Consider the following 11476-nt stretch of genomic DNA (forward strand, 5'->3'; position numbering starts at 1 on the left):
TTCAAAATTTTCTGTGAGAAATTTTATTTGTTAAACCAAGTTAAATGCATAGTTTACCCTTTGCTAATCCAAAAATCATGAAACTAATTTTTTTAGTCTTCTTACATGATCCTATATCTTTTAAAAATACATAAACTCATGAATTAGTTATTGTAACATGCATGATGGTGTAAATATGTTGCGACTAGATTAATTCATAACTGACCCATCACACCTCAAAAATTAGTGAAACCACTTTCATTAGCTTATTTATACTATGATTTACGTAGAAAAAATAATAGTATACATGAAAAAGTTAATTACAGTGCTGTTTCTTAACATATTCACTTTATGCTTGTGAACTTTGTAAAAATCATAGAGAATTTAATAAAACTCTAAATAAAGTGAAATCAATTTTAAAGATTTTCTTAAAATATGTTTTATACAAGAAAAATATGTGTTTGCATGTTACACTTTTACTTAACGCGAGTTAATAACTAAGCCGCACGCTTCAATTTTTTCATTTTTTTCAAACTTTCTCCCTATATAATATGATGCAAACGACATTATTTTTGAAAAAAAAATTCACAGAAGGTCTTAGAATTGTGTCTAGTTTTTTAAGATTTTTTTTGAATTTTTTTGAATTTTTTATTTTTTGAATTCAAATTTCGGTTACCGTTCGGTTTCTGAAACCGGACCGGATCGGAAAGGTCGGTAACCGCAATTTTTGAACGGTTACCGACGGTTTTTTAACCCTGCCGGTAATATGATAAATCATACACATACACATACATATCATATGGGCATACACATACCCATACTTAGCACATATCACTCCAACTTGGATTCGACGATCACCTGATTGTTCCCCTCTATGCAATATAGTGTTGGGGAAAGTCGAGTAAACTGTGTATACAAGCGCGTTACACGCGTGAAATTGACAGCGATGCGGCCACCACGGGTCGTGCCAACTACCTGGGGTAAAAACTCAAATGATGCATCATTTTTGGTGGTTGCATTGTTCTGAAATGGAGTCGTTACATGAGCGAGTCTGGATGGTGAATATCAGATTATTCATTTTTGGATAAAATACAATTTTTGGATTTTCTAAGTAGTTTCTCATGACCATCAAATTACATAATATATAATCCGGTCCACAACAACGCCGGCAGGACCTGTCTTGGGTGACAATACGTCTACAGCTTTTATCTTCTGCTAAAGCTAAGTCCCCGGCGGAAAAACTATTTACAAAAAAGTCCTCCCTCTGCTAAGCAAGCCTAAAGCATAGTAAGTGCACGGAATTTTCTTCCACGGAAAAAAAAAGACGAAGAAACTACTGACAGTCATCAGCTAAACTCCGGCGACTAGGCCTCCACCGGCGGAGGACAGTTCAGATCAAGATCGAACGCGAGGGCCTTCCGTGCCGACACGGCAGGTGGCGAGGGCGCCAGATCTACGACCGACGAGGAGTCGGAGTCGCTCTGCGCCACGGCCGCCACGGTGACCGTCGGCGCCAGCTTGAGCATGCGGCACCCCGCGGCCGCGGCAGCAGCCGCAGCCTGTCCGAAGAAATAGTACGGGTGGGTCACGGGGTAGCTGTTGAACGGGAAGCCCACGCCACCTGGGCCGGCGCCGGCGCCCGCGGCCGCCGCGCGGTGGAACAGGTCAGGCTCGAACGACGGCGGGAGCGGCATGGCCTGCATGGGCGCCTGCACGTCGCCGCCGAAGGACTCGACGGTGCTTTCGTTGCTGCTCCGGCTGCCGCCGTTGGCGGTTGCCGTTGGAGGCATGGAACAAGGGAAGGGGAAGTTGGTCTTGGCCTTGGCGCCGCGAAACTCGCGCGCGGCGACGTCGTACGCCCGCGCGGCCTCCTCGGCCGTGTCGAACGTGCCGAGCCACACCCGGCTCTTCTTGGCCGGGTCGCGGATCTCGGCCGCGTACCGGCCCCACGGCCGCTTCCTAACGCCTCTGTAGTGCGGGCCGCCGGCCCCGCCGCCTACGCTAATCGCAAGCTCGGCCGCTGCGACCGCCGGCTGCATCGTTTTCTCCAACGGTTTCGGCGCCATGGCCTTGTTCTTTCTTCTGCGGAAGACGCGTGTGCGTGTGGTCGACGTCTAGGATTGGGTGGGAGAGGGGCGGGGGCAGAGGGACTTATAGCTGGGGAGGAGGGGGTTAAAAAATAAAAGGGAGGAAATGGCGAGAGCGGGTGGTGGAGCGGCAAGAGGGAATAAGACTGGGCGTAGTCAGGGAGAAGTTTGACTGTCCGCGCCGCCGCCCTTCGTCTTTAGCGTGGCGGCATTTCAATTCGGCAAGACGCTTTTACGATCCACCCCCATGAGGAGCAGCAAATTGCGCGGTGTGGGGAGCGGTTTGGGATCAAATGCTTCACGCCCAAGGTGGGATGCATGGTTCGGCAGCATTCCGCTCATAAACGTGGATAGACCTCTTTCCCTTAAAGCCTGTTGAAAAGGGTGATTACGGTTTGAAATCTAATGATTTTAACTTAAATTTGAAAAGGCAATCCCACTTCCAAACATGTTCTGTTTTGTTCCTGAAGATTGTTTTGTATGAACTTGTTCAACATTTGTATAAAGCTACCTAAATATAATTTCCTAGAGTCAAGATAAGTGAAATATTATCGTGTGCCACATTGCTAATTTTGATTAAAAAGTTAGGGTAAAGTTGAGGCCCTAGCCAGCAATGCCCATTCGATGTTGAGAGGTGGAAGCCATTCGACCATAGGCGAGGGGATCAGGTCAAACATGAATGGATCAAGTGTATTCAAAGACAGAACAATGAAAATTTCCTATTTCCTACAAAAATAAATGAACTGATTCCTATAAAAACATGCAAATTTACTGTGAGTTTAAAAAGGAAGATGCTGTGAGTAGATTAGATGCAATAGAAGGGCTACAGGATCCGTCTCACCAAAAAAGGTCTATAGGATCTCTCATTGGTGGTGGTTCACTCAGTTTGGGGGTGAAAACGGATTGAATTCGAATTGAATAATTTCTATCTATTTTTAATATGAATATGAGTTTAAATTCGAATATCTTTAAATGTGAATACAAATCGGATTGCTTGAATCCGAATTTGCATCTGAATATCTATTCGATTCAGTTGTATGCAAACATCCCACAACTTTAACAATACTTTAAGAGGAATAAATTTGTATAACACCAGCATGAAAAAGTCATAATAGATTGACATTTGACAACATATATAACTCAAGTGTCACTGCTGCCCATCATAGTGAACTAAATTTTGTTCCTACTTCCATTGCATAACATTAGTACTTTAGCCAAAAAAACAAAGGAAGCCAATAGAACAAGCTCTAGTTACCTTCCATGTCCACAGTGTTGTGATCAGCAGTAGCATTGCAACACAACGATGAGATGTATAAATGAATGCGAGCATCTAATAGTAAAAAATTGCTAGTTGGAGTTTAATTAGATACTGTTTTGAATTTTGATTTTGTTTTTGCATAAATGTCATTTTAGGTTTTCAATGTGGTGTTTTACTAGAGTGCTCACATTAAAGGCTATTGTAAAATAGAGTTTTAATTTAATGAGTGTGGTGAATTGGTGATTTATATGCTATTGATTGAATATTAGAAAAATTAAGAGGGATAAATATATCGTGCATGAAAGATTTTATTGTAACCTTGTTCTATGTGCTAAAGACTAAAATGATATTTAAAAGAGAATAGATGTAACATATACTTTCATTTTATTCAACTTTGTCATTCTATACTAAGACAAGCTAAATCGTCAAGAATCGAAGATACATCACTTTGATCCGAAATAAATAGATAAAAGTACATGGTATCTAGCTTGCTAACTTTGAGCACAAACAACAACATCACAATAGTTGCATGCTGCCAGATGTTTCTTGATAACCTTGTCTTCTACCTTTTCTTCAACAAAAATCAGTGCAATATTTCCAAACCTTGAAAGTTTTTTTCTTTCGACCCCTGACTTTGCTGGCCGCAGCCCCGGCTACTGAAGTACCAGCACCAGCTGCACCACTATCTTCTTCAGCATTCTCACCGACAACACTTCGAACCTTCCCACCCACGGTACCACTGTCATTGGCACTATCACTTGTATTCGTATTATTAACACTGTCACTTGGCTCACTTCTAGTTGCCGATCCCATTGTAATCTACAAGAAACAAATTTAATACTGAAATTACCGCAGATCGGTCTACATGGTCAGCTAATAATCATTCGTATACATGGATGTAACGGCTTATTTTTGGCTGCCCTTGCACATTGTAAACCATGGCTAATCAGCTCCACTAGTTCTACGCAAATGCTTCCCTTTTGCTCCTAACATGTTACAGATGGGAAGTGAAAATCGGATCAAAGGAGTGAGCTGAGAGAACAATACAAAATAGTAGAAATGTTACGCACTTACCAGATATTAAAGAGGATCTTGAACATAAGCATGCACGTATTGCAGCTGTGTTTGGACGGCGACGGTGTCAACTCACGACTCACGAGGTTGCGAAGTGCGGCGACTAGTGGATCGGCCACCCCTGTGCCTCTTTCTTCTCCGACGCTGCCTATTCCTCACCAGGTGCGGGTCGCCGCCAGCACCCAGTGCTGAGTCACCAATCCTCTTGCTGCAGCTGGGTACCTTTGTGCTGGCGGGTGGCGGCATGCCCCTGGCCGTCCATTGGAGATTTGGAGGAGCCCCCTGCCGTCGATTGGAGATTTGGAGGAGCCCCTGGCCGGCGATTGGAGTTGAGATTTAGGTTGTGTTTGGTTCATGTACGGTACCTGTACCAGGTGACGCGGGTGTTGGTATTTCTGTGTTTAATTGGATAAACGGTATCAACTTATTCACGATACGATGGCATAGATTTTAAAAATATTTTATCAAGATGGTGAATCATCTTATACGGGGAAAATTAGTTGAAAGACCTCATACAAACTTTGTCAGCTTCTATAATTACATATATTTAGTGATAATTAGAGATAATTAAGATCAATTAACTATGCATCAGTTACAATTAGATGATATTAGTCATAATTAAGTATTAATATGGACAATTAGTGATGAATAGTGATATATTAAATTATAAGTAATTATAATTAGTAAATATTAATAGCAATTATAATTATAGATGACAACAACTCAAGGACGGGTTTAGCCAAAACCCCTCTGTCATAAAACTTGACCCGCACACAAAATACTAATCGGGTTGAAAAATGCTCCCGCATCCAAACCCGGGACCTGTCGAGTCTTACGAAGCGACAGAGAGCGAGAAGAGACGTGCGGGGAGGCCTGGGCGTAGATGGTCAGGCATAGAGGGGCGACGACGCTAAGCGCGGAGGGGGAGACGCTAATCGCGGAGAGGGCGATGAGCGATGTCAGGACGGAGGAGCATCGATGCTGAGCGCTAAGGGCCCGAGTTGTGCAGGAGGGTGGCACGACGCCGGGCGTAGAGATGGCGAGCGTGAAGGAGGGAGCAGCGAGAAGGGGACCGACGTGGACGCATGGGCGTGGTGCGTTGAGGCGAGGCCAAAGTGGTGCTGTGGCGGCATGCGAAGGCGTGGTCGTGTGGGCGTGGATGCGAGGCCGAACTGCTGAAAGCTGAAGGGGCTACCTAGGCGTGCCGTCGTGGGATGAGTTAGGCTGGCCAGCTGGGTGTTATTCAGCTTGTTCGATGACCCGTGGGCTCCCACAGGCGTATGTATAAATTTGCGTCTAACCTGCTACAATTCAAGTACCCGACCCGCGAGACCCGTAGGTAGGATTTAGCCCTCGAACCGCACCCGTCAGGACTCGAACCCACGAATCTTGTTGTCATCCCTAATTTGAATAATTTGTTGATAATCATAATTATAAGATTATCATATTATGAAGAAATTAAATTATAAATAGATATATTGCTTATCTTTTTAGCAACTAAACATATTCATATGTGCATCCCATATATACAACCAAACATGCTAATTGCACCATCTCATTCGAGATTATTCCGTACATCTAGGATGATCATATCATATTCAACTTTGTACAACCAATAAAACACTATCTTAGATACACAATACTAGTTTGGATCAGAATATATAGTGGAATAGAGCGGACTTGCCGCTTAGATTCTAGAGAGGTGTATAGTTAAATATAGATACATGCAATATCTAGATTTATATCCGTATTCAACAATATTGCAGATGCCATATCTAAATCCATATATAAAAATGAATCCAAATATATCCGTATCAGTATCCATTTCAAATATAAATTTTACTCACCATATTTATGTTTCAGCTAATATAAGTATCGGATAATATGAATTAGTGCAATCCATCTATCCACCCCGCAACCTTGAATCCAGCTATTTAAACATCGTTCTACTACAGAACTGAGTTCATCGTAGCAGCCAGCCTCGGCAAGGTTAACTCGGTATACCATGCACTAGATTTTTTTTTTTTTTTTATCAAGAATCAACATGCCGTCAATAAAATAGCGATTGGAGTCCGACTCAATAAGCGCTTGAGCGAGGTACCGGGCTGTAAAATGATCTCGATCCCATCCCATAAACAAAAGGCATAAAAGCCGCCGCTCGCGGGCCCACCGCGGGTGGCACGTTGTGGGAGCACGTCACGGGCGGCGTGGGCCCCGCGCAAGGGCGACATCACGATCCGTGCGTCCCGAGCCGCGGTCTGCGCGGCACTCGGAGCCGTGAGGGGGCAACCAACCAACCAACCTCCCCTCGCCGCCCGCGTGCGCTCACAGGCAAGTAGACCACTCGCTGCTGGACGCCAGCTTCCTTCTCGCTCAGCGCGGCACGGCACCTCCTGTCTCCTCCGTCTCGCTCCGCACCTCTCGACGTCGTCACCCGGATCATATCTCGGCAACCGCATCGTCGGCGCGCGCGAGCAGGGTGCGTGACGTCCAATGGGCACAGCCGATAAAGCCGCCCGCCGCTTAGCCCGTAGTCACCACGTAAAGTGGGGGTTGGCTAAAGTAAAACGCCGAGTGGGGCAGGTGACGACGGCACGGCACGTTAGGCGGCACTGCGGCAGCGGCCAGAGGGAACGGACCGTTCGAGGAGGTGGGGCCCCGCCAAGTGTCGGCATCGGCCGGCTCCGCGCCTGCGCGTGCGCGTTGTGCCTGCATCGCGAGGTTGGAGTCTTATCGGAGTCGTAGCCACCACCAACCGCTTCCTCCGCCCTACCTCTCGCATTGAAAGCGGTGGAGGCGCGCGCGCGTGGACCGACAGCTCGCGGGGCCCCGCACGCACCGTCACGCGCCAGTCGCGACGTACGTCCCGTGGGCGCGTGACGACGCCTCATCACATCCTTGCCGCCCTCACGCCACACCACACGCTTGCGACGCTGCCACACTTTCTCGTCGAGGATCACTGGATCGGCGCGCGCGGAATCGCGTACCAGGCACGGTCGCCGCCCTGCCTTGTCCATCTGTGAGGTGGAGCCGTGGAGGCGGCGCGCGCATCTTGGACATCGGTTGAGGAGTAAAGCTCGTGTTTTCAGGTGTTGAAATCGGCTTTAGGGACGGGTTTGCGTGCAGAGGTAACGCTGTCGGCCTCGTCGGCCCCTACCCACCAGAGTTTTTTCCGTTTCGAAACGATTGCGCTCAATCCGAAACGTAGTCGTTGGGGGAGGAATTTGGCGTGGGCTGCTGGAGCGACGGATCCGGAGAAAATAAACTAGAGGGATTATTTTTTTCTTTTCTCTCTTTTTTCTCTTCTTCTCCTTTCTACTCCTCATCCTAAGAGTAGTGAGCCTTGAGCCCCCAGCCCTTGGATCCGCCCATGGACTGCTGGAGTAGAATAATAGGTGCAGTGTAATCACGACAGTGGTGCATAGGAACGATAAATCATACTATATTCGTTTCCATATACTTATCACCAGGTTTTTTATTGTAGCAATTTTTATATAGTATTTTTTTAAGAAAAGTTTATAGATATTTAAAACTTTTGTATTATTAGATTTATCGTGAAATATACTTTATTATACTTTTAAGTATTTGTATTTTTAAAAAAAATACAAGATCAAAATTACTATAGTCAAAAATATTAACGAGTAACGGAAATGAAGTGGTACCATGCTAGCCGTATAGGAACCCTGTCTACGGTGGCAGTGCTTTGTTCTGTGAGCGCGTGACCGCTGACTGAAAAAATTATTGCATAGGCTCTTTTGGAACAAACAAAAAAAATGGTAATTTCAAATCTGCAGGAAAAACATTCCCATGGAAACCTTTCAAAACTTAGGGGAAATCATTTGGTATGGTTGTGCGCATACTCTCCACTTTTCTGTTAGAGAATGGGTAGGCTATGATATGATAAATCACAATTTCTTTATCGTGTTCAATTAGAATATCGTGCTAGTAGAAGATTATAGATCGTTGCCGCTAAACGTGTAGCGCAGTGGAAAAAGAGTCGTGCACGTCCATAAAGAAGAAGTAGTCGATCTCGTCGACGACAAAAAGAAAGCAGCGACTACGAAGAGGAAGTAGTCGATCTCGTCCTAACGTTTTTATCGCTGATCAACACCACAGCAATGGCAGCATCGCCCCCACAATATCCACACGTATATGGATGGAACGTTGTATGTCGGTGTGCTAGCATTGCGCCCACCTAGGGTTTTATAGGGAAGTGAGAAGAGGTGCGGTCAGGGTTTTAGGATGACAGAATCTTAGCGCTCACGACCCCTGCCTCCTCTTATATAGAGCACACTAATGGGTCTTCTACATTGGTGACCCATTATGACAAATCCCTAATGTACTAGAATCCAATCAAGCCTGCGTACAGATCTAATCCGAATTGATGATTCCTCTAGAGCATATCACCAACATTCCCTCCATCCATCCCTCTATGTTGCAGTGGTTGTGGTGCTGTGCATGACCATGGTGGTAGCTAGAGCCATACAGTAGCTTGCAAGCTTGCTCAGTGGCAGCTAGATCTGTGCGACAGCCGGTTGGATTTGCTCGATGGCGGTCAGGTCTACACGGTGGTGGGTGGATTTGTTCGATGGCGTCCAACGTTGTACGTTGGCCTATGAAAAACATATGAAACAAACTTGTTTCATAAGAATTTTTAGGATTCTGGTGAGATCCAACCTTGTGGAAAATCATTTGTATTAATCCCACTTTAAATTGTTGTGCCTTGCACAAACGATTATTGCTGCAATTTTTATATCTTGCACACGCTTTGATATCAAACTATTGCGTTTTATCATTCTTGGATTCCAAATAATCCCTGCCAAACACTCACAACAAACCTTTTTCCTAGCCTCTGGCCGGGGCAATGTGGGGACACCCATACCTTCGTCAACGCTACACGCCAATGCAACCTGCACGACCACCGCCACTGCTAGCCAGTGATGGCGGCGGCCAGCAGCGACGTTCATCCATAGTCTCCCCTTTCCCTCCCTCCATTCCTCTCCGTTGTGGTGGTGTTGGTGTTGTGCATGACGATGGTGGCAACTAGATTCGCACAATGACATGCATGTTTGCTTGGTGGTGGTTAGATCTGTGCAACAACGGTCAGATCTACTCAGTGGCGGGCGGATCCACGCGATGGTGGGCGATATGCTCGATGGCGTTTGACATTGCGCATCAGAGTGTTCTGGGCAGTGACAGCCTGGTCCTACACCACATGTAGAGGCGTTGTGTGACATCCAAGGGTGGTGTAGTGGGCGACTCGCGACTGCCAAGGGTCTAGTTGGTACCTGTTCTTGCTCATAACATGCAAACGCTAACCTTCTTCTCATAGAGCTCATCTCCGTCCCGCCCTCCCGTCCTCACACAGGCTCCTTTTGCCGGATTGTCTGTTCCTCCAAAATTTTCCTTTTGCCAGATTGTCTGTTCCCCCAAAATTTGGCTCGTGGAGAGCTCTACAGCTTGGGATGACTCTGTGGACAGCGTGTCCGTGAGGAATCGACACCAAAGTCATTGGTAGCATGGTACTGCGATCCGTGCTTGTGATTTTAGCCTGACTTTGTCTAATTAACCGACTGTGTTTGATCTCGCTTGGATTTTGACTTTCCTCCCCAGAAGTTGTTTTGTTGAAATCCCACCCAAAAAAAGTCAAAAAATAAAAAAAATCACAATTTTTTTTTAAAAAAACTAGAGACAATTCTAAGACCTTCTGAGAATTTTTTTTTTGAAAAATAATATACTTTGCATTATATTTCATGGAGAAGAAGTTTGGAAAAAAAAAGAAAAACATGCAGCTCATTTATTAACTCATTTTTTTTTAAACTTTGTCATGTCTACCATTATTTTTCCTACACAAATCATTGTTTAAGTAAATTAATAAAAGTGGTTTCACTAATTTTGCGGGTGTTATGGATTAGTTATGAATTAATCTATCTGTAACATATTTACTCAATCCTGCACGTTACAATAACTATTTCAAGATTTCATGTATTTTTTGAAGATAGAGGATCATGTAATAAGACTAAGAAAATTGGTTTCATGATTTTTGGATTAGTAGATAATTAATTATGTATTTAACTCGAATTAATAAATGAGCTGCACATTTTTCTTTTTTTTTCAAACTTACTCTCCATGAAATATGATGCAAAGGATATCATTTTTGAAAAAAAAATCACATAAGTTCTTAGAATTGTTCTAGTTTTTTTTAAAATTTTTTGTGATTTTTTTTAAATTTTTTTGAATTTTTGGGGGTGTTTTTGCAATAAAACCAAACTATTGGGGTTTTTTTTTGCAACAAAATCATTTTTGGGATAAAGTTAAAATCCAAGTGACTTTAGGGGGTTTTTGCATTTTTTTCCTTTCTTTTAATACAAGACTTCTTACATGGAACGACAGTGCTGATGACTTTAGTTAAAAAAATCCTTTATAAACATGTGCTGCCGTTCTCTCTTACCTCTTGTTTTGGTGCAGACATATATTTACTATCGATTATTTATTGACCGTAAAGCCGTTGCAGGACACACTGTTTTGGATGCAATGATTATTTCTGTTAACAGTCTCCGTACATAATTTAGTACAGTACCAGACATGAGACAGTCACACGGCAGAGCACAAGGTAACGTAACCAAACCAAAGCATTCTGGCACCCGCTGGTAGCTGACAGTCGAATTTTCGAGGGGGGGATTGGCGCGTAGCCAGCGGCTGCACCCCGCGGGCCGCGCACCACGCAGCGCCGGATCTGGATTAGCCGCTAATCTAACCTGGCCGACACACTTGCGCTTAAAGAAATCACAACGCCCGTACTCCACTGCACAGCCAGGTGACCAACGACCCCGAGGACCGCGCGCCGGGCCACGAAGCTCACAGTGGCATTGTTGGCGGATCACGCAACGGATCCCGCCGTGGAATAATCCGTGCGCGCCGTGGGGAAAGGTGAGGACACCCAGAGAGAGCGACCACCGCCTGCAGTGTACGTGCCGCCTCTCCAAATCTAGTCATATTTTTCGCGCCGGGGCCGGGCCGGCGGGGCCCCCCGTCGGGCGCGGAACCAAACGTGCGTGCGTGCCGGCGCGGCGCTGCC

At 45.2% G+C, this 11476-nt stretch overlaps 1 protein-coding gene across 1 annotated transcript; it reads right to left on the minus strand.

The window, feature by feature from the left end:
* Nucleotides 1–1031: 1031 nt before the first annotated feature.
* LOC133929151 (ethylene-responsive transcription factor 11-like) lies at nucleotides 1032–2218 on the minus strand. The gene has a single exon (XM_062375782.1). The coding sequence runs from the start codon at nucleotides 2043–2045 to the stop codon at nucleotides 1344–1346; it is 702 nt and encodes a 233-aa protein (XP_062231766.1). The 5' UTR covers nucleotides 2046–2218; the 3' UTR covers nucleotides 1032–1343.
* Nucleotides 2219–11476: the final 9258 nt, after the last annotated feature.

The sequence above is a fragment of the Phragmites australis genome, chromosome 9, assembly GCF_958298935.1.
Source record: "Phragmites australis chromosome 9, lpPhrAust1.1, whole genome shotgun sequence".
NCBI classification, from domain to species: Eukaryota; Viridiplantae; Streptophyta; class Magnoliopsida; order Poales; family Poaceae; genus Phragmites; species Phragmites australis.

Excerpts from the sequence above, each read along its gene's own strand:
- LOC133929151 (XM_062375782.1), bottom strand. The coding sequence starts at position 2,045 with ATGGCGCCGAAACCGTTGGAGAAAACGATGCAGCCGGCGGTCGCAGCG.